Source organism: Pygocentrus nattereri, chromosome 21 (assembly GCF_015220715.1).
Source record: "Pygocentrus nattereri isolate fPygNat1 chromosome 21, fPygNat1.pri, whole genome shotgun sequence".
In the NCBI taxonomy this organism is placed as follows: Eukaryota; Metazoa; Chordata; class Actinopteri; order Characiformes; family Serrasalmidae; genus Pygocentrus; species Pygocentrus nattereri.
The window spans coordinates 15,205,298-15,231,390 of NC_051231.1; the positions used below are offsets into that span (position 1 = coordinate 15,205,298).

General features: G+C 39.3%; 1 protein-coding gene across 1 annotated transcript; it reads left to right on the top strand.

Annotated features, from left to right (window-relative positions):
- Positions 1-1,357: 1,357 nt before the first annotated feature.
- Positions 1,358-18,985, top strand: LOC108424643 (CTD (carboxy-terminal domain, RNA polymerase II, polypeptide A) small phosphatase 2). Its single transcript, XM_017692797.2, has 7 exons — positions 1,358-1,967; positions 6,873-7,024; positions 9,677-9,778; positions 10,465-10,521; positions 11,237-11,329; positions 12,931-13,116; positions 18,109-18,985. The coding sequence occupies exons 1-7, from the start codon at positions 1,907-1,909 to the stop codon at positions 18,232-18,234; spliced, it is 777 nt and encodes a 258-aa protein (XP_017548286.1). The 5' UTR covers positions 1,358-1,906; the 3' UTR covers positions 18,235-18,985.
- Positions 18,986-26,093: the final 7,108 nt, after the last annotated feature.

A 26,093-nucleotide genomic window follows, 5' to 3' on the forward strand; every position in this document is an offset into this window, starting at 1 on the left:
CCACTACTGCGTGCTGATTTGTTAGCATTACTGCTATTGAGTGCTGATTTGTTAGCATTACTTCTCCTGAATGCTGATTTGTTAGCATTACCGCTAGTGCGTGCAATTTCCCCCTGGGATCAATAAAGGAATCTGAATCTGAATTGGTAAGCATTACTGCTACTGAGCGCTGATTAGTTAGCATTACGTCCATAAAATCCTTTTCGGTGTCAACATTTAAGGTGATGTAAACTGTACCTAGAGTTTTTCCAGAAACGCCTTTTCGTTTGTTTCGGTGTTGTGATCATGTTCGAAGGCCTTGGCAAAACATCTCTAGCATTGTTTTCGATTTTATCCATAAATTTATACACAAGTCTTAATATACGTTTTGCACGCAAACACTAGAAGGCACCAAAGAGGGACCTCAATGCATGAGTGTGAATGGCAGGCGCTAAATGGCTAAAAATATAAATTAAGTATGCAATTAAATATATAAAATATATTTATAATTTCCAAAATATATATATAATATCCTGCAAAAAACAGGACAAAATATAACAGTGTTTACTGAAGATTTTGGTTGGTCCAGATTTCAACCCAATAGAGAATATTTTGTCTCGCATCAAACACAACCTAGCTCAGCAATGTTTTTCATCTGTTCAGAGGCATCAATGCTGAGTGGAACAATACTGACTGTTCTTTCTGCAAAAGACAGTCTGAATATTTACACACAAAACATCAACATTTAAAGAAATCAAAGAGAAAACCTCTCATATATTGACTTACTGCAGCTATTTGTTTAGTGATTTGTTTTTAAGACCATTAAAAGCTTAAATTTTGCCATTTTTGTTAGTCCATTTATTTGCCAAAGAAGGTAAATTTGATTTATTTGTACATGCAATTGACATTTTATTACAGTTTATATTTCTCCTCATTATCATTTTATTGTGTTTACCTTAGAATAATGCATTACCCTTACTTTCCCTAACAAATGATGTGGTATTCATTCTTTTTTGTGCCAAAGGCCCTAAAATGATCAGACATGGCCACCCAAGTCACAGGGGGGTATACACTGCACTGGACTGTGGAGCAGTGAAATTGTGTCCGCTGGAGTAATGGTGCTCCATCCAGTATCTTTGGAATGAACTGGAGCGATCCGGAACTGACCATCCAACATCAGTACATGACCTCACTAACGCTCAATCAAATCCACACGGCAATGTTCAACATCTAGACACCTTACCAGAAGAGTAGGTGCAGGTGTCTACAAACTTTTGGACAGGTCTGTCTGTCTGTCTGTCTGTCTGCAAGCCTCGCGCGGGAGGAATGTGCGACAGGCGCGCGCTGAAAAGAATGCTGCTACTCCCACTTCCAAAGGGTCCAATCCGCGACGTCGCACGGTTTCAAGGCGCCCCGAAAGGCGCAAAAACAAAAGCAGTAGCCACCAAAAGAGCGCAGAATAACTCCAATATCTCCACTGCGGCGGATTATAAGGCTCTTCTACCGACACATCATCCGTATTTTCGTTCAGTTCGGCTCTGCGGTCAGCGGAACAACGGTCCGAGTGGATGTTTATCTCCACCGCGGGGAACTTGAAACCGCCCCGCTGCCCCATTTCCTCGGTTGTTTTGCTTTTTTTTCGCCTGGATTCTCCATGCTGGATCAAAATTGGGTTATTTTACTGTTTAGACAGTAGCCAGTTTTCTCTCCCGCCTCCACAGCGCGTTTCTTTTACTCGGGAGGCGAGCCATCATCGCAGAAACTCAATTTAAGGAGAAGAAAAACAGCTATATATGAGTGAAGTTCGTATATATTTAAAGGCGCAACATCGCAGGAGCCGAGCAGCTGGGTTCTGTTCTGGCTGAATGTTGGAGTGTCTGAACTGAAGGGGGAACGGATTGGATTCGAGGGGCTCTGCATTTATTAGATGGAAAGTTCTATCATCACACAAGTGCAAAAAGAAGATATTCAGCTGCCGACCAAAACAGGTGAGTCCATCTTAAAGCTTTAAAGGGGAACTCCACCGATTTTTTCAAAATGTCTGCATAAATGAATGGTTGAGAGGTAAACAAAGTCGTTCAGAGTGGTTTGGTGTGAAACACTTCGTTCTCGAGAAACTTAGCGAGTATGAATTATTCACAGTGGTGGTGATAGGAACCAGACGTCCACCTCTAAAAGCTCCCTCACAGAAAGCTGTTACATGAAATGGTTATGAATGCACGGGCTGGTGTCTGAGACATTGTTTATGATAGTTTTGAGAAGGTATTAGACTTAAAATCCGTTCATGGTGGAGGGATACATACATGGTGCTGTGAGGCCAAATCATCCCCAAAGAAAAGTTCTTATTTCAGATTTTCCACTATTTCCCCATCATCGACATTCCACATAATCTCAGAAGACACGTGTAGGTTCACTGGTGCCTTAGATAGTAAATAAAATGTCTACATTTGTGTTGTCGTCATGGCGACCCCTAGTTACTATCACCACCACTGTAAAAAAAAATGAACCATTTCACTCCAAACCACTCTGAATCTCTCTGACTACATCTTACACACTCAGTTGTTCAGAATAAAAATTGAAATGGAATGAAGTGGAATTCCCCTTTAACAGGACCACTCAATCTCTTATTATGGCTGACTGTCTCAAGTACTGATGGATGATGCGTCACATGGATGATACTTTCTTTTCTGAAATTTGAAGAGGTGGAACTCAACACATTGTAGGGAATATTATAAAAAAATTGATTTTTATTTCCATTTCCCTCACTTTGCTGCAATAAATCCGATGAAACACGACCCCTTCATACATCCACAGTCTGCTCAGGATTGCATACAGTTAAGCTCTTAATAAAAAATATTTGGACAGTGACACAAGTTTTGGTATTTTAGCTGTTTACCAAACCATATTCAAGATACAGTTGTATAATCAACACAGGCTTAAAGTGCAGACTCTCGGCTTTAATTTCAGGGTATTCACATCCTAATTGGAGGAAGGGTTTAGGAATTACGGCTCTTTAATATGTAGCTGCCCCTTTTTCAAGGGTCCAAAGGTAATTGGACAATTATCTCAAAAGCTATTTCGTGGGCTGCATGGGCTATTCCCTCATTAATCCATCATCAATTAGACAAGTCAAAGGTCTGGAGTTGATTCCAGGTGTGGCATTTGCATTTGGAAGCTGTTGCTGTGAACCCACAACATGCGGTCAAAGGAGTTCTCAATGGAAGTGAAGCAGACCATCATTACGCTGAAAAAAAAAAAGTCCATCAGAGAGATAGCAGAAATGTTAGGAGTGGCCAAATGAACAGTTTGGTACATTCTGGGGAAAAAAGAGCCCATTGGTGAGTTCGGGAACTCAAAAAGCCATGTATGTCCATAGAAGACAACAGTGGTATCTAAGTCTACCATAAAGAGAAGACTTCATGAGAGCAGATACAGAGGGTCCACCACAAGGTGCGAACCATTAATCAGCCTCTAAAATTAAAAGGCCAGATTAGACTTTGCCAAAAAATGTCTAAAGAAGCCTGGAACTTCTGGAACAGCATTCTTTGGACAGATGAAACTAAGATCAACCTGTACCAGAATGATGGGAAGAAGAAAGTGTGGAGAAGGCTTGGAACGGCTCATGATCCAAAGCACACCACATCGTCTGTAAAACATGGTGGAGGCAGTGTGATGGCATGGGCATGCCTGGCTTCCAATGGCACTGGGTCATTAGTGTTTATTGATGATGTGACATAAGACAGAAGCAGCTGGAAGAATTCTGAAGTGTACAGGGATATACTTTCTGTTCAGATTCAACCAAATGCAGCAAGGTTGATTGGACGTTGCTTCACAGTGCAGATGGATAATGACCCAAAACTTACTGCGAAAGCAACCCAGGAGTTTTTTAAGGCAAAAAAGTGGAATATTCTGCAATGGCTGAGTCAATCATCAGATCTCAACCTGTTCGACCATGTATTTCACTTACTTAAGACGAAACTTAAGACAGAAAGACCCACAAACAAGCAACAACTGAAGACAGCAGCAGTAAAGGCCTGGCAAAGCATCACAAAAGGAGGAAACCCAGCGTTTGGTGATGTCCATGAGTTCCAGACTTCAGGCAGTCATTGCTTGCAAAGGATTCTCAACTAAGTTTTTATGGTAAAGTTAATTTGCCCAATTACTTATGAGCCCCTGAAATGAGGAGGCTTTGAAAAATGGTTGCAATTCCTAAACACTTCATAGGATATTTTTGTGCAACCCTTTGAATTAAACCTAAAAGTCTACACTTCAGTTGCATCTCAGTTGTTTCATTTCAAATCCAATGTGGTGGCATGCAGAGGCCAAATCATGAAGATTGTGTCACTGTCCAAATATTTCTGGGCTTAACTGTATTATGAGCAGTTTTTCACAGAAATTATAAAATGTGCACTTTTAAAGATGGTTCTTCAAGGCTATTTTAGTAAAGACAGAAGTTGTATATAGAATTGTGAACACTCAAAGAACCACTTGCATACTTAAATGGTTCTTCAGATTGATGGTGCTATGTACAACACATTCTCCACCTGAAGCACCATTTCAACATGCAAAGATCCAGAATTTGGTCACTCATGGAATAGCTTGTCCGGTTCCTGCAGGATTTTGTGTTAATTTCATGGAAAAGCTCACCTTTTTTTTTTTTGGCTAAATAAGAGCTACTGTAGTGTGTAAACATTGTTAAAGTATAAAAATACCTGTTATAGCCTGTTTGCTCCCCAAATACATACAACTCCAAAAACAGCCCGCTTTGAACTAGTTTTGTGATGTCACAAAAAACAATGCATTTACATGTATCCACGTGTTCAGCCCACAGCAGTTTTGCCTCGCTCACTCACACTGAAGTTAGGAGTGTTTAATTCCTTCATTTGAACAAGGTACAGCCAGTCAGAACAGTGCTTATTTACACATATCTTTGCATATGTTTTAAAGGCACAGTAACAAAAACAGCCTGTTTCTTTCTGAGGGATCCAGGCAGGTTGAAAAATGTTCTGAGGTGATGAGGCGCCTGTGAGGCTTTTACTGTGAGACGGAAGCAGAAAAGGCCAAATCAGCCAGGAACCCTCAAGACTTCCAGAGAAAGATGCATTTACAGGATGATTTGTTTGTATAAACAGAATGATCAGTATTTATTTTTTGACCGAGCTGTAATGAAGTGATGTGAAACACTGTGTTTACAATATTTGATCTGTGGTCTTTTAACTCCAGCAAACATATTTGTTTTGTTTTTTTTTTTGTTCAAGCTGCAGTTTATTCATCTTTCAGGATATTTAACATTAATATAGTGTAGAAAATTATACCTGTTGTGCATATTTATACGACAATACATTTTGAAAGCCTTCTGTATTCTTTACTTGTAAATATTTGTATTTTTGGCCCTGATTGGCCACAAGGCTGATGCTGATTGGACAGAAGTTCAGCCCTAATTGATCAGATGGCTGATACTGATTGGTTGGAAGTTCAGCCCTGGCTGGTCAGAAGGCTGATGCTGATTGGTCTGAAGCTCAGCTTTGATTGGTCAGAATTCTGTCCCTGATTGGTTGGAAGCTCAGCCCTGATTAATCAGAACCTTGGCCCTGATTGGTCAGGATGCTGATGCTGATTGGTCGCAAGGCTGTCTCTTATTAGTTTGATCTTTTGGCTTTTCCAGGATGTGGTCCCTCCCAAATGTAAAAATTAATAAATAAATATTTAAAAAATCAGAAGCGTTAAAGGATTTAAAAAAATCTACTGTGAAGCAGTACCCACAATGTAAACAGATGATTGTGTTTTCACTGAAAATGAGTATGATTATTGTTCTGTTAATTTACAGTTGGATATTGAATGACCTCAAAACAGCCATGTGCTGCTGTAAAATCTTACTCACTACAAATCCCCTTATTTTTGATGTTTGTTTGCTTTAAGTGCTGTTAAACTAGTGAGAAGGCAAATGTATGACACTGTGAGCTTGGTTCTAACACAATACAGGAAATCTCATTGAGGTGCTAGAATAAATTAGCATTATCATTGTGGTGGTTATTTGGTGAGCAAAAAATGCTTATAAAGGAAAGTTTTTTAGCATTACACACTGATAAATTGATACGTTTCTTTATTATATGGCAAAAATGGAAAAGTGCAGTGACAGGTGACAACTTTGTTATTGTAACGTGGAGCAAGGAGGCAGACGCATATGCGGAGATAAGCGAGTTTTATTTCGGGCAAATCCAGGGTCGTGGTCATGACAGTCTAGGTTCAGGTAGCCAATACAAAGAGCAGGAGGGACAGACATGACAAAGCACACAGAAATTCAAATAGTGAACGGAACAAGCAAAACAAACACATCAAACAAAGACCAACACCGACCAGGGCAAACATGTCCTAATAAACATGTAGCTCTGTCTTCACATTTATAAGATACCTAGAGCAACTGTTTGTGTGTTTGTCCTAGTAAAAACTCAACGTAACATTTTGAAAAAATATAAATAAATGCAGGTGTAGCAAAACCAAACCTGTTGATTGTCAGAAAATGTATGAATATAGTTATAAGAATACAGTTAGAAGAGCACATATTCTGTTCTTCTGCTCTCCAGTCATCACATGGATCTGTTCAGCTCCATCACCTGATTGAATTTAATGAGCTATTGATTAGGTAAAGCAGGTATTGGATGGTAACTGTAAACACTTCCTCTAGGAGAGGGCAGGAAAAGGTTCAGATAACTCAATCACACTCAGAACGATCACAGTAGCTTGTTTATTTGTCTTTATTCTAGTGTTTATTGAATAATGTTTACTGACCAGAGGAAGAGCTCAACAGATACTTTAATATGCATCACTGCACGTGTATGTATACACACATATGCATGTTTTATGTAATGTGTGTTTTTTGTCTGTCTCTTCAGGCCAGGTGAAAAAATCTTCTCCTAAGAAACCTCGAAGTCGGAACATCTTCAAAGCTCTTTTCTGTTGCCTTCGTGCACAGGATGTCCCCCAACCTCCACCCCCTTCCCAGGATACCCTGCTGCCTCCTGAGGAGAATGGGACCATCGCCAAGGTAAGTGTTCTGCTCAGTTTCATTAGTTAGGAAATGTACATGGGTGAATTTATTCATTAAAGGGGAAATCTGCCTTTTATTTTCAAAATGTATCCATAATTCTGACATTGACATGTAAACACTTTGATGTCTAATATTGTATAGCAGAAAAGCTTAGGACTGAGAGATTAATCATTTTTATATCAAAATCGCAATTTAAGAGTGCAATTTTCAAATCACAAAAGCTGCAGTTTTTTTAATGTTATAGCTGACATTGCCAAAACATTGTCTTAAATTTTCACCTAACATGTGTGAACTGCCTGTGGAATTAGACCAATCAGAGCCAACAAAACCTCCAGGTGTTGTGACATCACAACCACAGCTTACTGGCGAACTGACGACGTTCAGCCGGAAAAGGTGGACATTCTAGTGTAAAAAATGGGCCTGATTTTTAACTTAAAGTTCTATCAATTTAAATTACTTTGCAGTATTGGCCAGAAAAATCACAACTAGATATTTTCCCCAAATCGTTCAGCCCTAGAAAAACTTACCAACTCTGATTTCTTCATAGTGGTGGTGATCAGAACCATGGATTGCTGTAATTTTAATATTGATAACAGTAAAATAGCAGTAAATCTGAAAAAAAAATCTTTAATTTCTCTGTGCTCTGTGCTGAATGTGTTTTTATGTTTTAAAAATATGTTTTAAGCCCAACTTTTAATGAGCTAGCTTTTAGTGGAATCAAGGGCCTCAGATGTCTGGTTCCTATCACCACCACTGTGAACAGTTCTGACTCAGTAAATTTCTCTAGAACAGAGCGTTTCACATCAAACCACTCTGAGTTACTCTTGTTTACATCTTAACTATTTAACTAATTTTGTACAGAGCTCCCCTTTAAGGCTTTACTTTGAGCTACAAACTAGCAAAATAAATGTTCCTGTCCTTTAATGTGCTGATCCTTCAATAATTTCACTTTTCACAGTACTGTGTCCCCTTAGACATTAAACCTCCTGCTGTGTATCCCAACCCCCCTGGCTCACTTCTCATACAGTTATACGTACAATTGTTATAATGAATGTATGACACGTCACACCAGATATGCTGAATAAGTTAATAATGTTAATGCTTGTTTGCAGGGTTCATTTCCTTGATGAGTTGTTACTAACGTTAAGTTACTGAATAGATATTGACAAGCGTTAAACAGACAAAGCCTCTAACAAAGAAAATACAGAACATTTTTTCCCTCAGACATCTTTATGAAGAGGAGTTCTTTATATTGATGGTTCTTCAGATTGATAGAGAATGTGCTGTAGATGGTTCTATATATAAATGGTTCTGCTATTGTTACACTGTCAAGCTTATGACACTGGAAGAATCTTTTGGGTGCTATATAGAAACCTTTTCAAAAATGGTCAATATGGAACCATCTGTAGGACATTCATGCACATTGTCCATTAATCTGTATAGAACCTTTTTGAAAAGGGTTCTATATAACATCAAAGAGGGTTCCAGTGTTGTGCGTAGCATCTCTTACAGAAATAAACAAAGTGGGCATGCCAGTCTATGACTAAACTACTGCCGCTCAGGTCAGCTCTGAGGGAGCTAGTCATGGCTGATGGGGGGGTCTGATCTGCTTCAGTAGGTGCTTGGTGTCATCATAGCTGGTTATGCTTTTACTGCTGCTCCAGTTCTGGCAGCATCTTTCCCAGTGCTCTGTGCTGGTTATGAAACCGTGCCACCACATGGCATAATGCCACAGTTGCAGGGCATGTTGGAAATTAGTGTTTTTCTTAAAGACACCTTAGTTTTGTCGCAGCATGAAATTTAGTTTTGAAGAGTCAGAGAATTAATTTTGCTGTGGAATTGTGATCACTTGACAGTTCATTCAGACCTCCCTTACAAGCCCTAATCATTCAGTCACGACCTAACGAGTTAACTTTCACAAGAGCCACAATATTTTATATCCATTTTACCATCTTGGCTGTAACTGTGTCTCAGTATTTGTACAAGTATCTCAGTAATTCATACAAGAAGCTTGTGAATGAGAAGCTGAATTCAGCTTTGTGACTTTTTATTGTTTGACAGTTTCTTGTTGCAGATTAAACATATCAGGAAACCAGCTGGAGTGATTATAAACGCAAATAAATCCATTTGTTTCTAAATCAGTAATGTCTATCTTAAAACTTTCTCTTTGCCTTTTTTCGTTAGGTGAGATTGTTTTGTGTGTTTCAATGTTAAAGGTTGGTGAATGAGCCATTATACATTCACTGCAACGTTTCAGACCATTTATTGTTAGACTGTGTTAGAACGATCAGCAGAACTTTATTTTACTGCAAAGGAGGATTATTTTATTTTTACCTAGAAATCTAATTCTGCTGTGGAGCAGCAACAGGGCAGTAAAAGAGCGGCATGTTGCCAATCCCTGCTCTTGGGTTTTGGTTTTAGCAGAATGGGCTGTTAACACTGCGCCTCTGTGTCTTTGAGTCTCCACTAAATGTAAGAAAAACAGAAGGTAAAGCAAACCCACATTTGCATAATGAGTCAAAGCGAGAAATATTCATTAATACAAAAATGGATAGAAAAACTAAGAGCAATAAATTTGATCCGTTGATTTTATTGATAATTATCAGTTAATTGATGAGCAACACATTTTGTTTGTTTCTGTCCTGTCAGGTTCCAACGGCAAGTCTACTGCCCGAGGTGACAGCCGAAGATCAGGGGAAGATCTGTGTTGTTATAGACCTGGACGAAACTCTAGTGCACAGCTCCTTCAAGGTAACTGATAACACAAACTTCAACAGTAAAATGCACATGCGCATTATCTATGGCAGATGGATGTTCTTAATGATGAAATTGAATATTGTGTCCAAACTTTTATGGTCAAGTTCCATGTTGTTATTGATTTTCTAATAGAAAATATGTTAACACATCCTCCACGTCATTGGCACCAATACTGGTCCTAAAGATCTGCCTTCCTGCATTGGACAAAGAGCGGTCAATGAAGCTGCTCATTAGCCACGCCCTCACAGTTCTCATATTGTTCTGGTTAAGCCTTGTTTTATCGTGTGTGTGTGTGTGTGTGTGTGTGTGTGTGTGTGTGTGTGTGTGTTTAATATTTTAAATACTCACTGAGAACTGTCAGTCATACCAGTTAGTAAAGCATTGTTGAATTAAAACTAAAACTGTTGGAGTATAACATTTTTAAATTGGTGTCTTTATTGTCACAGAACATCCTTATTGGTTGACTCTGTTTACCACGACTTAAAATGGGGAACATTTACTTCTTGTTCCTCCTCTGCATATGGCTGTACAGTTATAGCCCATATGCTCAGTCATATTGAAACTGTTCTAAAATAAATTAAAGTCCATGTCCGAGTGCTGTGTTGACATGCATACCGCACAGTGCAAATAGATATGAAACCAGTTGTGAAACCATAAATGCTGTCTTATCTCCTCCACAGCCAATCAGTAATGCTGACTTCATTGTTCCAGTGGAGATTGAGGGAACAACACACCAGGTAAGATGTGAGGGTGCTCTGGGTTCTGTTGATCACTGTCTGCAAGATTGTTATATTTCGTTAAGATGTAGAGCTAAATAAGTGTTATTAGAAATGAATAACTGGCTATGAAAGTAAATATTGTCATACAAACTGTGGCAGAAAACATATCCTGATGAATCCTTTTGTTCTGGTTAATTAAAAATGTAAGAATTTTTCTAATTTTTTGCCAAGTCAAGATTGGGTGTCACTGTTGTGTTGTATTTTACTTTTGTTTTGCCTAACAAATGAGAATAATTTTTTTTACTCAGCATCATCTTTCATTCAGGTAACTGAATAATTACTGTATTATTTGAGATGATTTCAATTAATTAACATTTAATTGAATTATCATTTCAGTTATATTACTCTATTACTGATCAATGAGAAAACTGAGGTTTTAACTGCGTGTGCTGGAGAAGATATTGTTTGCACAGTACTTTAATCCTTGTTTTGTTTGTGCTCGTTGGCCTCGGCCTGATTCAAGTAATCCAGGATAGGCTGTATCCCACCAGCGTGGCCTATTTTTGATTACTTGTTTCTGGACGTGGCCTCTTCTCAGCGGAGTCACTGACATGATGACTGTGTGGTCTAAATTAATGTGATAAATTAGTTTATTTTAATCACATCTTAAAGTAACTTTTAGGCTTTCTGATTATATAATTATGAATGTTAAAGTGTTGTGTTTGTTTGTCAGGTCTATGTCCTTAAGAGACCACATGTTGATAGGTTCCTTCAGCGTATGGGAGAGATGTTTGAATGTGTGCTTTTCACTGCCAGTCTTGCTAAGGTAAGTCTGTTTCTGTCATTCACTGTATTTATACTCAAACCCATCAAAATGTATTTGAAGCTGTATGGGGTCATACCAGAACGTTGGTCTGTATGTTCTCCACTGGTTACCTGTAAAAGCTGGGCAGTGTGGATGCGTAGAAGTTGACAAGAATCCAAGAGGGGTCTCTGTGGAACTATAGAAGTTGATGAGGAGCTTGAAGAGGAAGAGTGTGGATATGTAGAAGGTGCTGAGGAGCTTGAGAAGGGGTCAGTATGAATGTGTAATAGTTGGTGAGGAGCTAAGGGGGGTCTGTGTGGACGTGCAAAAGTTGGTGAGGAGCTAAGGGGGGGTCATTGTGGATGTGTAAAAGTTGGTAAGGAGCTTGAAGGGGTTATTGTGGACGTGTAAAAGTTGGTGAGGAGCTTGAGAGTGTCCTTGTGGACCTGCAGATAGTGGTAGGGAGCTTGAGGGGGTCCTTGTGGACCTGTAGAAGTTAGTAAAGTGCTGAGGGAGGTCTGTGGATGTGTAGAAGTTGGTGTGGAGGTTGAAGAGGAACAGCGTGAAAGTACAGAAATTGATGGGGAGCTGAGGGAGGTCCTACAATATTCTCATACAGATGGTCAGTTTGCACTGTACAGTGGACCTGTAGAAGTTGGTGAGCAGCTGGCGTTGGGTGGGGATGTTCTACCAAACCTTAAGCCAAAAAGTAAAAAAAAAAAAAAGAATATTCTGCACCATGCCAGTGAGTGCAATTACCAAAGTAATAACATAAATTCACAGCAGTACCCATAACGCAATGCATTCAAACTATAATACTGTGCATGACTATAATAAAACTGAAAGGCAGTGAGACTGGGAAAAAGTTTTACTTATTTACTGCATTAAGATCAGCAAAGAAGTTTGATATGATGTTCTGATTGGTCTCATGTTAATAGTTTTGTATAGTTATACATTGGACCATGTAATGGTACCTCAATGAACTGTTTGTTTACATGTCATTTCTATACTTCTATTCATAATCACATTTGAATTTACTTATTTATTTACTTTTTTTTTTTTTTACAAAAGTTGTATGACCAGAGAAACTGAATTTAATGATGCATTGAGTTATTTAAATCACTTTTTAGCTGTAAAGGTCGTATTGATTTGAAGGATTTCTTTAGATTTGTGTTTATAGCATATATGGAGAACATATCACTGCTGTTAAAATAAAACCTCATATCTCTGGAATTTACCATTACAGGAGAAGGAGAAAACATACTTTACTTTTAAGTTAAGTCAGTGGAACCAGACCTTTTTTTTTTTTTTCATTTTGGACCATTTTATTTGGTCCATTCATCATGAAATTTGCACACAATGTAAAGGGCAGCAGGCATTTTGAAATTGAAACTGAAAAATTACAAAAATAGACGTACATGGTTTGCGCTGACTGCAGCAATATAGATAACTGTAGATGGTATTTCAGCTAAAGGAACGTTTTTAAAAACGGTTAATGTGAATCCCCAATAAATTTGGGTGGTGGTTTGTGAACCCAGAATGCCCTGATGAAGCAAAGCCTGTGTGTAGCAGGCTGCAGATCGGCCCCGGCTCTGTGTGACATGCTGCTCTTGCTATTTCAGTATGCTGATCCAGTCACTGACCTACTGGACCAGAGCGGAGTGTTCCGGACTCGCCTTTTCCGTGAGTCTTGCGTCTTCCACCAGGGCTGCTACGTTAAAGATCTAAGCCGTCTCGGACGCCAGCTCAACAAGACCCTCATCCTCGATAATTCTCCAGCCTCGTACATCTTCCACCCTGAGAACGCTGTGAGTATACACACACCTGAGGTGGTGAGGTTAATTACAGAAGTTCAGGAGGACATGTTTATATAACTGGCACTCATCATAGCACTCATCATAGCGCTGAACAATAAATCATCTGATATTGACATTCCGTGATATTGCATTTCAGTTTTAGCAACATCTTTTGTAATATGTTTGCTCCATCCATAAAATAGTGGCTTTCCTGCTTCAAAGCATTTTTAATTCTGCTTTGTGGTCTTTCCTGAAGGTCATCAGAACCTGACTGTTACCTTTAGGGAGTGTTGTTCACAGGGAGCTTCAGGTTGTTCTAATTGTTGTAAAGTCCATAAAAGCTAAATAAGTTGTGCAGGGAATCCCCAGCGGCTGTTTGATTTGAGAGACTCTTAGCTTTAATCTTTAATCCATCACAAATTATTGGGAGTTTCTTTTTTCAGGTTTTGCGTTACAGTGAAGAAAATGTTACCTTATGGCCAAAAAAAAAAAGTGGTTGAGAATTTTGCCGAGTGAGCGTCCTTGCAAAGCCTCTGCAGCCCACCTCTGTAGGCTCGTAGCATGTCTTCCAGCCTCTGAACTTGCAATTTTCCACCAGCTCCTGGTACTTGATGTGTTTCCTCTAGTTTGCTTCCTCAATACGCTCTTCCCAGAGCACTGTGAGTTACAGCATGATCAGTTGTTTTGTCACTTCAGAGGTAATAATTATGTCTGGCCGAAATATATGTTGCTACAATATGTTGTGGGGTTTAAGCTGCCTGCCCAGGTTGACCTGCAGCTGCCAGTCAGAGGCTGTGTAGAGGAGGCCTCCCCTTGTTTTTGGCTGTGGGTGGGGTTTCTCTCCAGCTCCGATGAAGGAGATCAAGTTTCTTGGGGTGTGGTGGTGTCTGCTAAAACTGATGGCAGTGGCTATCAAACTACTGCATGAAGCACCTGGTCATGGCACCAACGATAGTGGCCTTCTCAAAGGGCCTTTGGACAGCTGCTGAGGAGATGTTCTAGGCTTACTGTACCAGAACAGAGGGGTCAGGAAGGTGTCTCGCTCTTGCCCCAGAAGGTTTTCTGGTCTTGGTAGGGCATTGTAGATAGCTTGCACATGGAAACAGATGAGATGGCAGTCCCCCTACATGATATTTGACTAGGTAGCCCTACGCTGCGGTATACTCTGCCACCTCGTCCGTGCTCCCTGCTCCCTGTTCTACTCGTGCTCTTTCTCCATGCCTGCTCGGACCTCGTCCTGGATAAAGTAGGGCCTGTCCTTACCCTGAGCCATGCCCACCAGTGTCTTTGGGAAGTAACCCAATCCCGCCTTTTGTCTTAGGAGTGATTCTGCCACCTCCACTGCTTTCTCTGCCCTCTATTTCATCTCTGTTCTCACCTTAGTGCCAACTGATGACACCTTTTGGTCCCTGGAGTCCCTGTTTCGTAGGGTTTCTCTCGTTTGTGCCACCATAAACTCTTCAGTGAGGCTGCTGAATGGGAGATGCAAGGTGTTATTGGTCCCATACAGTGCTGCGCTGTTGAGGCTGCCGGGAAGGCCCAGCCACTTGCAAAGGAAGCCGCTGATTTTCCTTTCAAGGGGCTCAGTTGTTGTTAGTGGAACTGCGGAAACCAGCAAAGGCCATAGAACTCAGGGCAGAATTGCATGCTGGTAGATTCAAGCCTTAAATCTGCCAGGCAGACCTGACTTATCGACCTTAGTAAGCCAGGCCTCTTTGTTGGTCTTCTGAATAGCAGCAGTGTTTCTCAGAGTTGAGTCAAACAGCTTCAACAGACTCTTGATGGGTTGCTCTGTCATGGAGGGGATGGCAGTTCAAACTACTCTGCAAGGGTTGGGAGACTCTGGTACGTGGAGGGACTGGCCTCTGTGGGATGCCTCTGGCTGGGCTCCTCCTGTGTCTCTCCAGGTTCAAGGCCTGCACACTGCACCTTGTTCTGTCGCTCCAAGCATTTCATTCTGGCCTGATGGATTTTTAAGTGCGTTAATTCTTGCATTCTTTCCTGCAGATGCATTCTCTATTCGTATTCAGGTCGTCTGCATGAGTCGGTAACCTTTTGTCTGTCCTCTTGGAGACCTCATTCTCTCCCCCTCTTGGGATCTCCTAGGGTTGTGTTTCAGAAAGCCTTTCCATACCATACTGTGTTTCTTTCTCACGAAAGATACAGAATGAGGTGCTAACCCATTCTGTCCCGGGTGCCATCTTTTCGTACTGTCAGCTGTCTCTCCAGTAGTCACCAGACTATTCTTGTTTGTCACCCAGAGTCTTGTTCGTAGGGGTCACTGGCTGAACCAGACTTCGATGTGCAAGATTCACAGGGTAGACACACAAACCTGTTCATATATCCAGGTGCCTGAGAGCATGTCTTTGGACTGTGGGAGGGGAGATATATATATATATATATATATATATATATATATATATATATATATATATATATATATATATATATATATATATATATATATATATATATATATATATATATATATATATATATATATATATATATGCCGCTTCTCCGTCAGGGTCACGGGGGGTGCTGGAGCCTATCCCAGCAGTCTTCGGGCGGAAGGCAGGATACACCCTGGATGGGCCGCCAGTCCATCGCAGGGCATACACAGACACAGACAGACACTCACACACTCACACCCAGGGGCAATTTAGCATGTCCAATCGACCTGACTGCATGTCTTTGGACTGTGGGAGGAAACCGGAGAATCCGGAGGAAACCCACGCAGACACGGGGAGAACATGCAAACTCCACACAGAGAGGACCCTGATCGCCCGGCCGGGGAATCGAACCCAGGCCCTCCTTGCTGTGAGGCGACAGCGCTACCCACCGTGCCGCCCTATATATATATATATAATAAAAATTAATGTACTCTTGTGCTTAAGTCTTGGGTACTCTACATGACATTTAAAGTCTTAAAGGATTATAACATTATAACACACTATCTGGCTGGTTTTTGGAGATTTTTTTTGGGTATCAAATATTGGAGATCCACACTAAACGATTAGGGATCACACACTACTTGACTTTTAAGCTATTGCTGAACCGAATAGAATCCGATCTTACTAGAAGACCCAACCAAAGAAGCATAGAGCTGCTGCTGCAGTTTTCTCTACCATTTGTGCTGATATAGTAAAGAAGCAGCAGGTAAACATGTTTAAGTGAGAATCATGGATGTAAAAATGTGATCAGCCTGGTAGTTTTTATAGTTTTGTATGATTATAAACTTGATTCTGCCTTAAACCCAGCTCATTACAAAGTTTTGTTCCACATGAGTGACTTTTCACCATTTTTCTTCATTTACTTGGTGTATTTTCTTCTTTATTGCTCTAAGTTTTCATTGGCTGCTGCAGGAGTCTGTTCAGATTGGGTCGCTGACCATACTATATTACAATGAGTCAGGTTGAAAAAATATTTGATAAACTTTGTCTGGTCTGAAACATGATCAAGTGGCCAAAAATCTGAGTCAGCACCGCTCACACATGGCTCAATTCTCTCTCCGACAGTCGACTTTGATTAAAAATTTGCCAACCAGCTCAGACTGAGAATTGGAGCTAAAATCGGGGTAAAAGTCATGTAGTGTAACCCCAGCTTAATTTTGCCTGAAATAGATCATGTGGAGGTTTGGGTTTTGTTGTTTGTTTGTTTGTTTGTTTGTTTGGTTTTTTTGGGAAACTTTGAGGTCATAACATTAGGACTGTATCTATTGCATATTTTCATTTTGAACATTTGAATAGTCTAATAAAAAAACAGCACAAAAAATAAAACACAAATTTTGGTCAGATCTGGTCAGTGAACGAGGAAGTGGTGAAGGTTTATAAATTAGATTAGATTTATCAATCCCACTAGGAAAGTGTTTTGCTGCCGCAGCACATAAAATAAGTAAAACAAAAGGACCCGTAACACACAAGACAGACAGTTCCAATTTATGTAGTTATGTAGTATAACATGTCTCTGACCCATAAACCTTAGTAAATGTAAGTAAAACATAAACAACCAGTATAAATAAATGTCAGAAGAAAATCTTGTATCTTAACTTTTGATGAAGAAACAACCTAAAATGGCATGGTTTTCTTCCAACAACAGTGATATGTACAATATGTCGACAATTTTATACAGTTTAAGATTCATGGCTCACTTACGTTACGGGTCTATGATTAGCTTAAAAAGTGCTGAAAGCACTAAGATTTTAGAGTTTGCTGCAAGTATGTATCTCCTTGTATCTCCAAAATAGTAACTTTACAGGAGAAGGAAAAAACATAGTAACATGTAAGTCAATGGAACCAGAATTTTTCCCATGTCATTTTGGGTCATTTCTTTTAGGCCATTCATCATAAAATTTACAATGTAAAGAGTAACAGATACTTTCAAATTATGTCAAAAACTGAAAAATGACAAAAATGGAGATACATGGTTTTCTTCCGACAGCAACGATATACACCTTATATACCGTTTGCAATTGCTTGAATGCACTTCTTTTTATCCAGCAGGCGGAGCTAATTTGCATAGTTTCATAGCTCAGAAGGATATTGAAATCAAATTTTAATAAAATTCATTATTACAGTATTTTTACAATACATCACATTATTAGAAGCAGATGAAATTTCTGTAATACTGAATTGAATGTCTCTTTATATTTAAATGCATGGCCACCTTAAATTTACTATCTTAAATTCAGAACCACCTCAAAAATCTTCTTCTTCTTCTTCTTCTTCTTCTTCTTCTTCTTCTTCTTCTTCTTCTTCTTCTTCTTCTTCTTCTTCTTCTTCTTCTTCTTCTTCTTCTTCTTCTTCTTCTTCTTCTTCTTCTTCTTCTTCTTCTTCTTCTTCTTCTTCTTCTTCTTCTTCTTCTTCTTCTTCTTCTTCTTCTTCTTCTTCTTCTTCTTCTTCTTCTTCTTCTTCTTCTTCTTCTTCTTCTTCTTCTTCTTCCTGTTAAGAAGAAGAAGTAAGAAGAGCATTCCTTTAGTTTTTGTTCTCTGTAATGTCTTCTCAGGTGCCTGTGCTGTCCTGGTTTGATGACCTGGAGGACACAGAACTGCTGAACCTGCTGCCGGTGTTTGAGGAGCTGAGTGTAGCAGAAGATGTCTGCGCTAAACTGAAGCAGCTCCGCGAACCCTGACAAGGACCTTCTGCATCCCCGCCTATCTTAATGAAGATTTCAGGCTAAGGGTGTCCAGCACCAGGAGAGCCTTTAAAGCATCTGAAATGCCTTATTCTGCCTGCAAACAACCACCAAACACCTAGACACTCCAGTGGAGACGCCGAAACATCACCATGACGTCACAGAGTCTCTCTCAGGGTCCACGTGAGGACAACGTTCCTGTATCCTCATCAGAAGCAATCAGAGAAGATAGAACCCCATTCAGTTTGTCCAAATGTTTACTCTCCTTTACTCTGTGGACACTTAATTCAGCTCAGACCTTAAACCTCAGTCGATGTGCCCATTTTATTACAAGTGATTTACAATATTAGTATATCACAGTCGCATTTATGCCAAATTCTTATTTTTCCCTGTGAAAAGGAGTCTTCAGATCACAAATGTGAAGCCTTTAAACTTCTGCTTTGTGCCTTTGAATGGGGGGAAAGACCCACTGATTTATTTCTTGCATTTCAAATGTGCATTTAAAGGGGAATTCCACCAATTTTAAAAAATTCCTGTTGTAAACGTTCCGATTTCTTCACAGTGGTGGTGACAACACCCTGCATATTATGTATTCATTGACCATGAATGGCCAAAACGGTCATAAAACAACATCTCAGACATCAAGCAGTGTATTCATAACCATTTCTTGCAATAACTTTCTGCGCGAGAGCTTTTAGAGGTTGACGTCTGGTTCCTATCCCCCACCTGTGTCAACAACTCTGACTCTGTATGTTTCTCTAGAACAGAGCATTTCACACCAAACCACTCTGAAAGACTCTGTTTATGTCTTAACCGTTTCATTATGCAGAAGTTTCAGTGGAATTCCCCTTTCAGTTGAGTGAGTTTTCTACTTTTGAGGACGAGTGCTCTTACTGGTTGTTTTGAAAGTTGAATTTGTAACACTGACTTTCTCCATGGCCATAAACGTTTAGGGACCATCTCCAGTAATTGCTGTCTTTTTCTTCACATGTGAGAACAGTGTTGGTTTAACGTCAGGTGGACGTTACACTTCAAAATATTATTCAGCAAAGAATTCTCTGTTAATTGCCTTTTACTTTTTCTTACTTTTCCATTAGACTTGCTTTACAGTGAAGGTGTTATTGTGTTGTTATTCTGGGGCTAAAGGTGAGGCTTGGCTACCTTTTTATGCATTTTAACCATGATGTTCACTGGAAACGTTGGTAATTATTATCAGCAAATTAACAGCTGTTATGATAAAACCACATTTTTTTTCCCCCAATATCAGTTGATATTATCGGGCAGCTGATATCGGTCAGGCTGTATTCAGTATATGGAAATGCTTATGGATGCCTTTAATAAGATTAGCAAACAACAATTTTTTTCTTTAGGGACCATATTTCCAACCACAAGGTTGGACTTGTTTAAATTATTATGCAATGATTTATAATGCATAATAGTATTTTTCAATGAATTGGTGAGAAACATGGGTGTTAGACGTTTTCATACCGCAGGCTATGCAGAGCACATATCACCCTCAAAGCCTTTTAAATACACAAGTTGAAGAGGCAGTGAGAGATCGTACAGTAGAATTGAAAATGCATAATTTCACCACCTCATATAGAAACCCGTGGTGGGTGTCATCTATCTGCAACTTTCCTGGGCTATAAACCTTAAAAATAAGGGTGTTATGACATTTTCAGGTTCAGGGTGATTCTACAGATATTAAATTTGATTAGTTGATTGATATTTTCTTTGACAAAATGTTCCTGATTCTTCATAGCTCTAATTCTATGCCACACTGACTGTTTTGGCTCAGAAAAATAAAAAAATATATAGTATCATGTGCTTCATTCTGAGAGACACTGAGCTGTAAATGATACAGAAACAGAGGACGCACCCAGATGCATAAGCACCGCCCACTGCACTCTGATATGCTGCCTATTTTTGATTTTTGACAATGATTTCCACAGAAATAGACAGTAAACGAGAGATACTATGAAGTGATGGATGCATCGATGTAGAGTTTTACATTCATGTACGATCACTTTTACAGTTTTTCAGTACTGAAGTCAGTACACGCTTAATTTAAAGCCATGTCAGGTTAAGCTCTCAGGTTTAAATGTGCAGAACAACAGGCGACTATAATGTGTAGCAGAGATCGGTCTGCAAATTTTTTTTTAGTTACTTTCCATTAAAGGTAGGCGATATGGCTTAAATATAATATTGCAGTGCTTCAAGAAATGTTCACGATACTGGATATGTCATGATTTTTATTTGTCACCTGATCAGTTAGAACTAAGGAAAAACACACTGTACATTAAAAAAAATTTATATATAACAATGTGAGCACAATGATTTATATTCAGAATAAACAGGACAATTTATTTTGTAATCGCCTCATAATAAAACATGTAGTTGGTCAGTGTCTGCAAGTACTGACGATATACACCATAAGTACAGAAAAGCATACTGTATTGTATTGTGACATAATTTGTCACGATAACAATAAATATTGTCATATTGCCCAGCCCTACTTTCACAGAATGGCTGTTTTTGAAATGAGTCAGAACGGTACGCGTCCTCTCGCAGCTTGCCGCATCCTCTTCCAAGCTTTAAATCATTACAATAGAACAATCCTTTTGGGTGCTATCTTGAACTCTTTTCAAAAATGTCCTATATAGAACCAGTAGTACAGCGCAGTTTACTCATGCAAAGGATTCTTTGAGTTTTTGTTTTCTTTACTAAAAAACGTTGAAAGAACCATTGTTTTTAAAAGTATAATTATTTACCAATTCAGAATTTATATTTAGCTTCCAATTATGTACTGTTTTGATTCTTCTTTATCAGATAGATATCTGCCCCCCCAAAAAAAACACCCAGCTCAGTATTATTTTGTTCATCACTCCTGCTTTTATTTTCTGTCTGTCTCTTTTGGAGGAAGCTGTTTTTAACAGACTAATCGGAGGCGGTATTTATAATCCACGTCTAAGCGTTCAGGTGTGTACCAAAGTTCTAAAAATTTGTTGGTTCAGATGTTTTCATTATTGTTTGGCAGAGCTGTTAAAGGGTATTACTGTCATCCAACCTCACGTTATCAATACATACATTCTAAGATTTCAGATATGATTCTCTGCAATGAAGCACTTAATGCTCAAAAACTGTTACCAGACCAAGATTCTCAGTGCAGACCTACTAATAGGCATCAGAGTGAAGGTATAGGAGCAAGTTATATAATCTTATAATAATCTTATAAAAAAAATCTCTGCTAAATGTTCAAATATTTTTTTGCAGTGTAATGAGGATCAGGGTAATACTTTGGGGACGTCATAGCACATACATAAGTAATAACATAAGCATAGCATATTTAAACAGCGAGCAGTTTATGTCAGGATTCATAATCTGACCTTATGTTTAATTAAGTAAATTAGTGTAATAAAATAGGGTTGATATAAGGTCCCTTAAACCTAGTCAGATGTTTGTTTCATTTATAACACTGTTATAAATCATTATTATCAATGCTGCTTATAAGGCAGAGGCCCAGTTAAAACCTACATGGTATATCAATTCTGCATATTTCTACTGGAAGAATGTTTAAACCTGATGTATGATATTCTTAATTGGGCCTCTGCCTTATACATGCTGTGACTGATGCTTTATAACAGTGTTATGAATTAAATCAATGTTCATTGCTTTAGTCAGTTTAAGAGAGAGCTAGTGGACTATGAGGGGATATTTGACAAAAAGTGTACTGGATTAACATCACTTGCTGCACCTTTAATAGACAAAAACGCACTGGCCCAAGGATAGAACCCCGTTAGTAGATTGCACTTTGTCGCTTTTAAAATGCATTATTCAGTGCTTATGCATGTGTCATGAAGGCTCTCGTGTAGGTAGCCATCAAGTAAAGTGTTACCACCCATTTTTGCTAAAGCTCTACAGCGTACGTCCAATCTGTTTGGTCTAAATGAGGTGAGTTTTGTTGAGGTTTCTGCTGGTCAGAGAAGCTTGTATTAATAAAAAAAAAGTACCAAACCAAATATTTTGCCTCCTGCTGCAGTTAAAGTGACTGTGACTTTGTTGGAAGTGCAGAATACTTGTAATCTGAGGAGAAGCACAAAAGTTACGTGTTTGCTTTAAAGGGTCCATATACAGAACCAAATTTTCCTTACGTTTTTTAAAAATTTGATGTAGTATGTAAACGTTGTCCATACAGTCCATATAGTCCATGCTAAGCTGACTTCAATGTTTTTGCGATGTCACAAAAAACAACACATTTATATATATCTGTCTATTCAATCTGCAGCAGTTTAGTCAGAACGGGGCTTATTTACATATGCCATTCTTAAAGACAGTAAAAAAGACGACCTGATAAATTCTTTGAGGAGAGATGGGACAAATCATGACTCTTTCGGTACACAAACATCACAAATGAATCTCAGGGGAAAAATATACAAATACAAAAAAATGTGGATATGGGCCCTTTAAAAGTTGTGTTGTTGAGTTTTTTAAGCCGATGTTGTGCCCTGTTTTAGCCTTTCTACTCCTTTTTCTACATGCAAAGTTGTGTTCCTTTTTCCCTGATTTCCTTTAGGCGTTTTGATGTATATTTCCAGATTGTTCGGTATATGTTTATTCTTTACCCTCATGCATTTAATGACAAACTGTGGTGACTCCACTCCATCTGATGATAAAAGTGACAGTACTGGCTGCAGGATACTTGATTTTAACTATGCGCACACTAAGCTACACGACGAGTCAGCCTTTTCTGTTTGTTTCTGTCATTTTTTCACGAAGGAGGGTATAAGGAGAGAGCCCCCTGCTGTTTGCATTGGACACATAAGGCAAATAATCAGTGTCGTACAGTGTAATGTGCCATGTCAAGCCCTGAATCACTCATATCTGACACCACTGTGAAAAATGATTAAACTGACAGTAAAATGAGCATTTCCCCAAAACTACACATTCCACTAGTTTAATCTTTATTGTAATCTTCACAGTTTTATGGCTTTGATATTATAGTGTGTTTGTAGCTGTTGTGTTTTTATACAATATGTGCACATATTTTAATCCATCATGAGCAGTTTCCCTGTGGAGAATTCCAGATGCATCCAGCAGAGGGCGACGTTCTGCCCTTTCCCCTCCTTTAACTGTGCTGTAGCGATGTTTGAGATCTTGATGTAGTTTTTATTCCTCCAGATGGACTAAAGGTACACAGATGAGTGTGTGAACAGTGTAGCAGCTGTGAGACGCTGGTTATTGTCAAGTCCATTGTAGCTTTAATTCAGTCAGGTGAAAGAAATGACAGTACTGTCTTTACTGATTGTAATGTATTACACAAGTAAAGTGAGGAGGCTCAACGTGTTCTCAGGCAGATCTGATTGAATGATTTTGCCTGTTTTGTGGAGGAACTGTGATGAGGTGAGGGCTGTAACGTGGTGCAACTGGAACACCTAGTTTCCAACACTGCTCTGCAGAGGAGCCCTTTTTTCCAGGATCGTTCTGTTGGACCAGAGTGATGCAGAGCAGTGTTGCCAGTTTCTGACTATGCACATCGAAAACATACTGTACAATGCAAACACAGCCGTTTATGTGTAGACTGTTCATGTTTAGTCCTAGATACTGTTTTACAGATGAACTATCCTCAAAGAGCCTGCAGTTGGTCACCTGCTGGAGGTTACATGGTTATATTTTTGAGCTTTGATTATTTTTTTTTAATTAGGAAATTGGCAATAAAGGTATTGATTCTTTTTTCAGTGTCCTTTGTTATTTTGTCTTTTTACTGTTATTTTTTTGCAGATTGTAAGGTGTAAAAGGAATGGTTCCACACTGGCAAAGGACTCATACAAGAGAGAGGACTCAAGACAAGGCTTCATACTACCACTATACATCTTCCACCCACAGTGGTGCTTGAAAGTTTGTGAACCCTTTAGAATTCTCCATATTTCTGCATAAATTTGACCTAAAACATTCAGGTTTTCACACAGTAAAGAACCAGATTAAAGAAATGAGAAAAATATTAGACTTGGTCATTTATTCATTGAAGAAAATGATGCGATATTACATACAGTATCTGTGAGTGGCAAAAGTATGTGAACCTTTAGGATTAGCAGATAATTTGAAGGTGAAATTAGAGTTTTAAATCAGTGGGATGGTAATTGGGTATGAGTGACCACTGTCACTTTTATTTAAAAAAAATAGGGATCTGTGACAGTCTGTTCTTCACAACACATATTTGTGTCATCTTGTGTGGAAAATTGGTTGAAGGTTTTTTTGTTTTTTTTTTCACATTTATGCATAAATTTAGAAAAGGGTTCACAAACTTTAAAGCACTCATGTGCATGCAGAAAAGTTCTTATAAACAAGGCAAAACAGGGCAGGTTTTGTTATACAGCGCATTTCATACACAGAGGCATTTCAGTGTGCTTTAGACAAATAAAAGCAAAAAGAACATAAAATGGAAAAAAGTCCAGAGTACAAAAAAGTACAATGAAAACATAAAGGGTATTAAAACAAATGACTTGTCATTAAGATGAGCTTTTTAATGGTAAAGTGCAGTTAGAATAGAGTGTGAGTAACCTGGATTTAATTGGATTGATGCTCATCTAAGGTCTGGCAGTTTGTAGCAGCACAGCAGCTTAATGCTTTTTAGTTTGAACCCTGGGCTCGACTTGCTGACCTGAATCCATGGTTCTAAGAGGTCTACTCACTTTATCTTCAGTAAATATATTAGAGATGTATCATTCAGTGATTTACAGATGAGCAGCACCTCTTTAAATTCCAATCTGTAAGCAACTTTAACCATTACAGTAGCCCGCCCTGCACGTGCAAAATGGAAGAGGCAGGTGTTAGGGGAGAAATGAGATTGGCTTTGGCTTTGGTTTTTAGAGCATAAGATTTGAGGCTCTTACTAATACATATTCTCTGCTCTTTGTTGCCAAACACAATAACCTCTATGTCTGGAATAACATCTGGAAGTGCCTGCAGAACATCACCAGCTACAAAAGGACACCCCCCAAGACAATGGGTGACCGTCAACTGGCTGATGAGCTTAACACCTTTTACTGCAGGTTTGAAAAGCCCAGCTCCACACACCCATTCAGCACAGATTCACACCCTCCTGTCATTCAGCCATTTATTCAGCCTGCCCTCAAGATCTGCAAGAAGGTTGTGCATCGATTCTTCAGAAGACAAAAATGAGGAAAGCACCAGGACCAGATTGTGCATCACTCTCCTGTCTGAGGGTCTGTGCCGACCAGCTCACACCAGTCTTTACACCACTCTTTAATAAATTACTGGAGCTGTGTGTCGTACCTTCCTTCTCTTTAAACATTCCACCATAGTACCAGTTCCCAAGAAAGCAACCATCACAGGATTGAATGACTGTAGACCCGTTGCATTGACTTGCAGTCATGAAATCCTTTGAGAGACTGGTGCTCTCCCATCTGAAGAACATCACAGACCCTCTGCTAGACCATCTGCAGTTTGCATACCAGGCAAACAGGTCAGTGGACGACACAGTGAACATGGGACTCCATCTTATTCTTCAACAGCTTGAACGTATGCAAGAATTTTGTTCTTGGACTTCAGCTCAGCCTTTAATAAGGTCATCCCAGGATAGCTACACAACAAACTACTCCAACTCTGCGTGCCAAGCCCCACCTGCCAGTGGATCACCAACTTCCTCACTGGCAGAGAGCAGCAGGTGAGGTTGAGAAAGTTCACCTCAAAGCACAGATCATCAGTACAGGCGCTCCACAGGGTTGTGTCCTCTTACCATTGCTCTTCTCACAACACACGAATGATTGTACCTCCACAGACCCCTCAGTCAAAATCTTGAAGTATGCAGATGACACTCCAGTCATTGGTCTCATCCG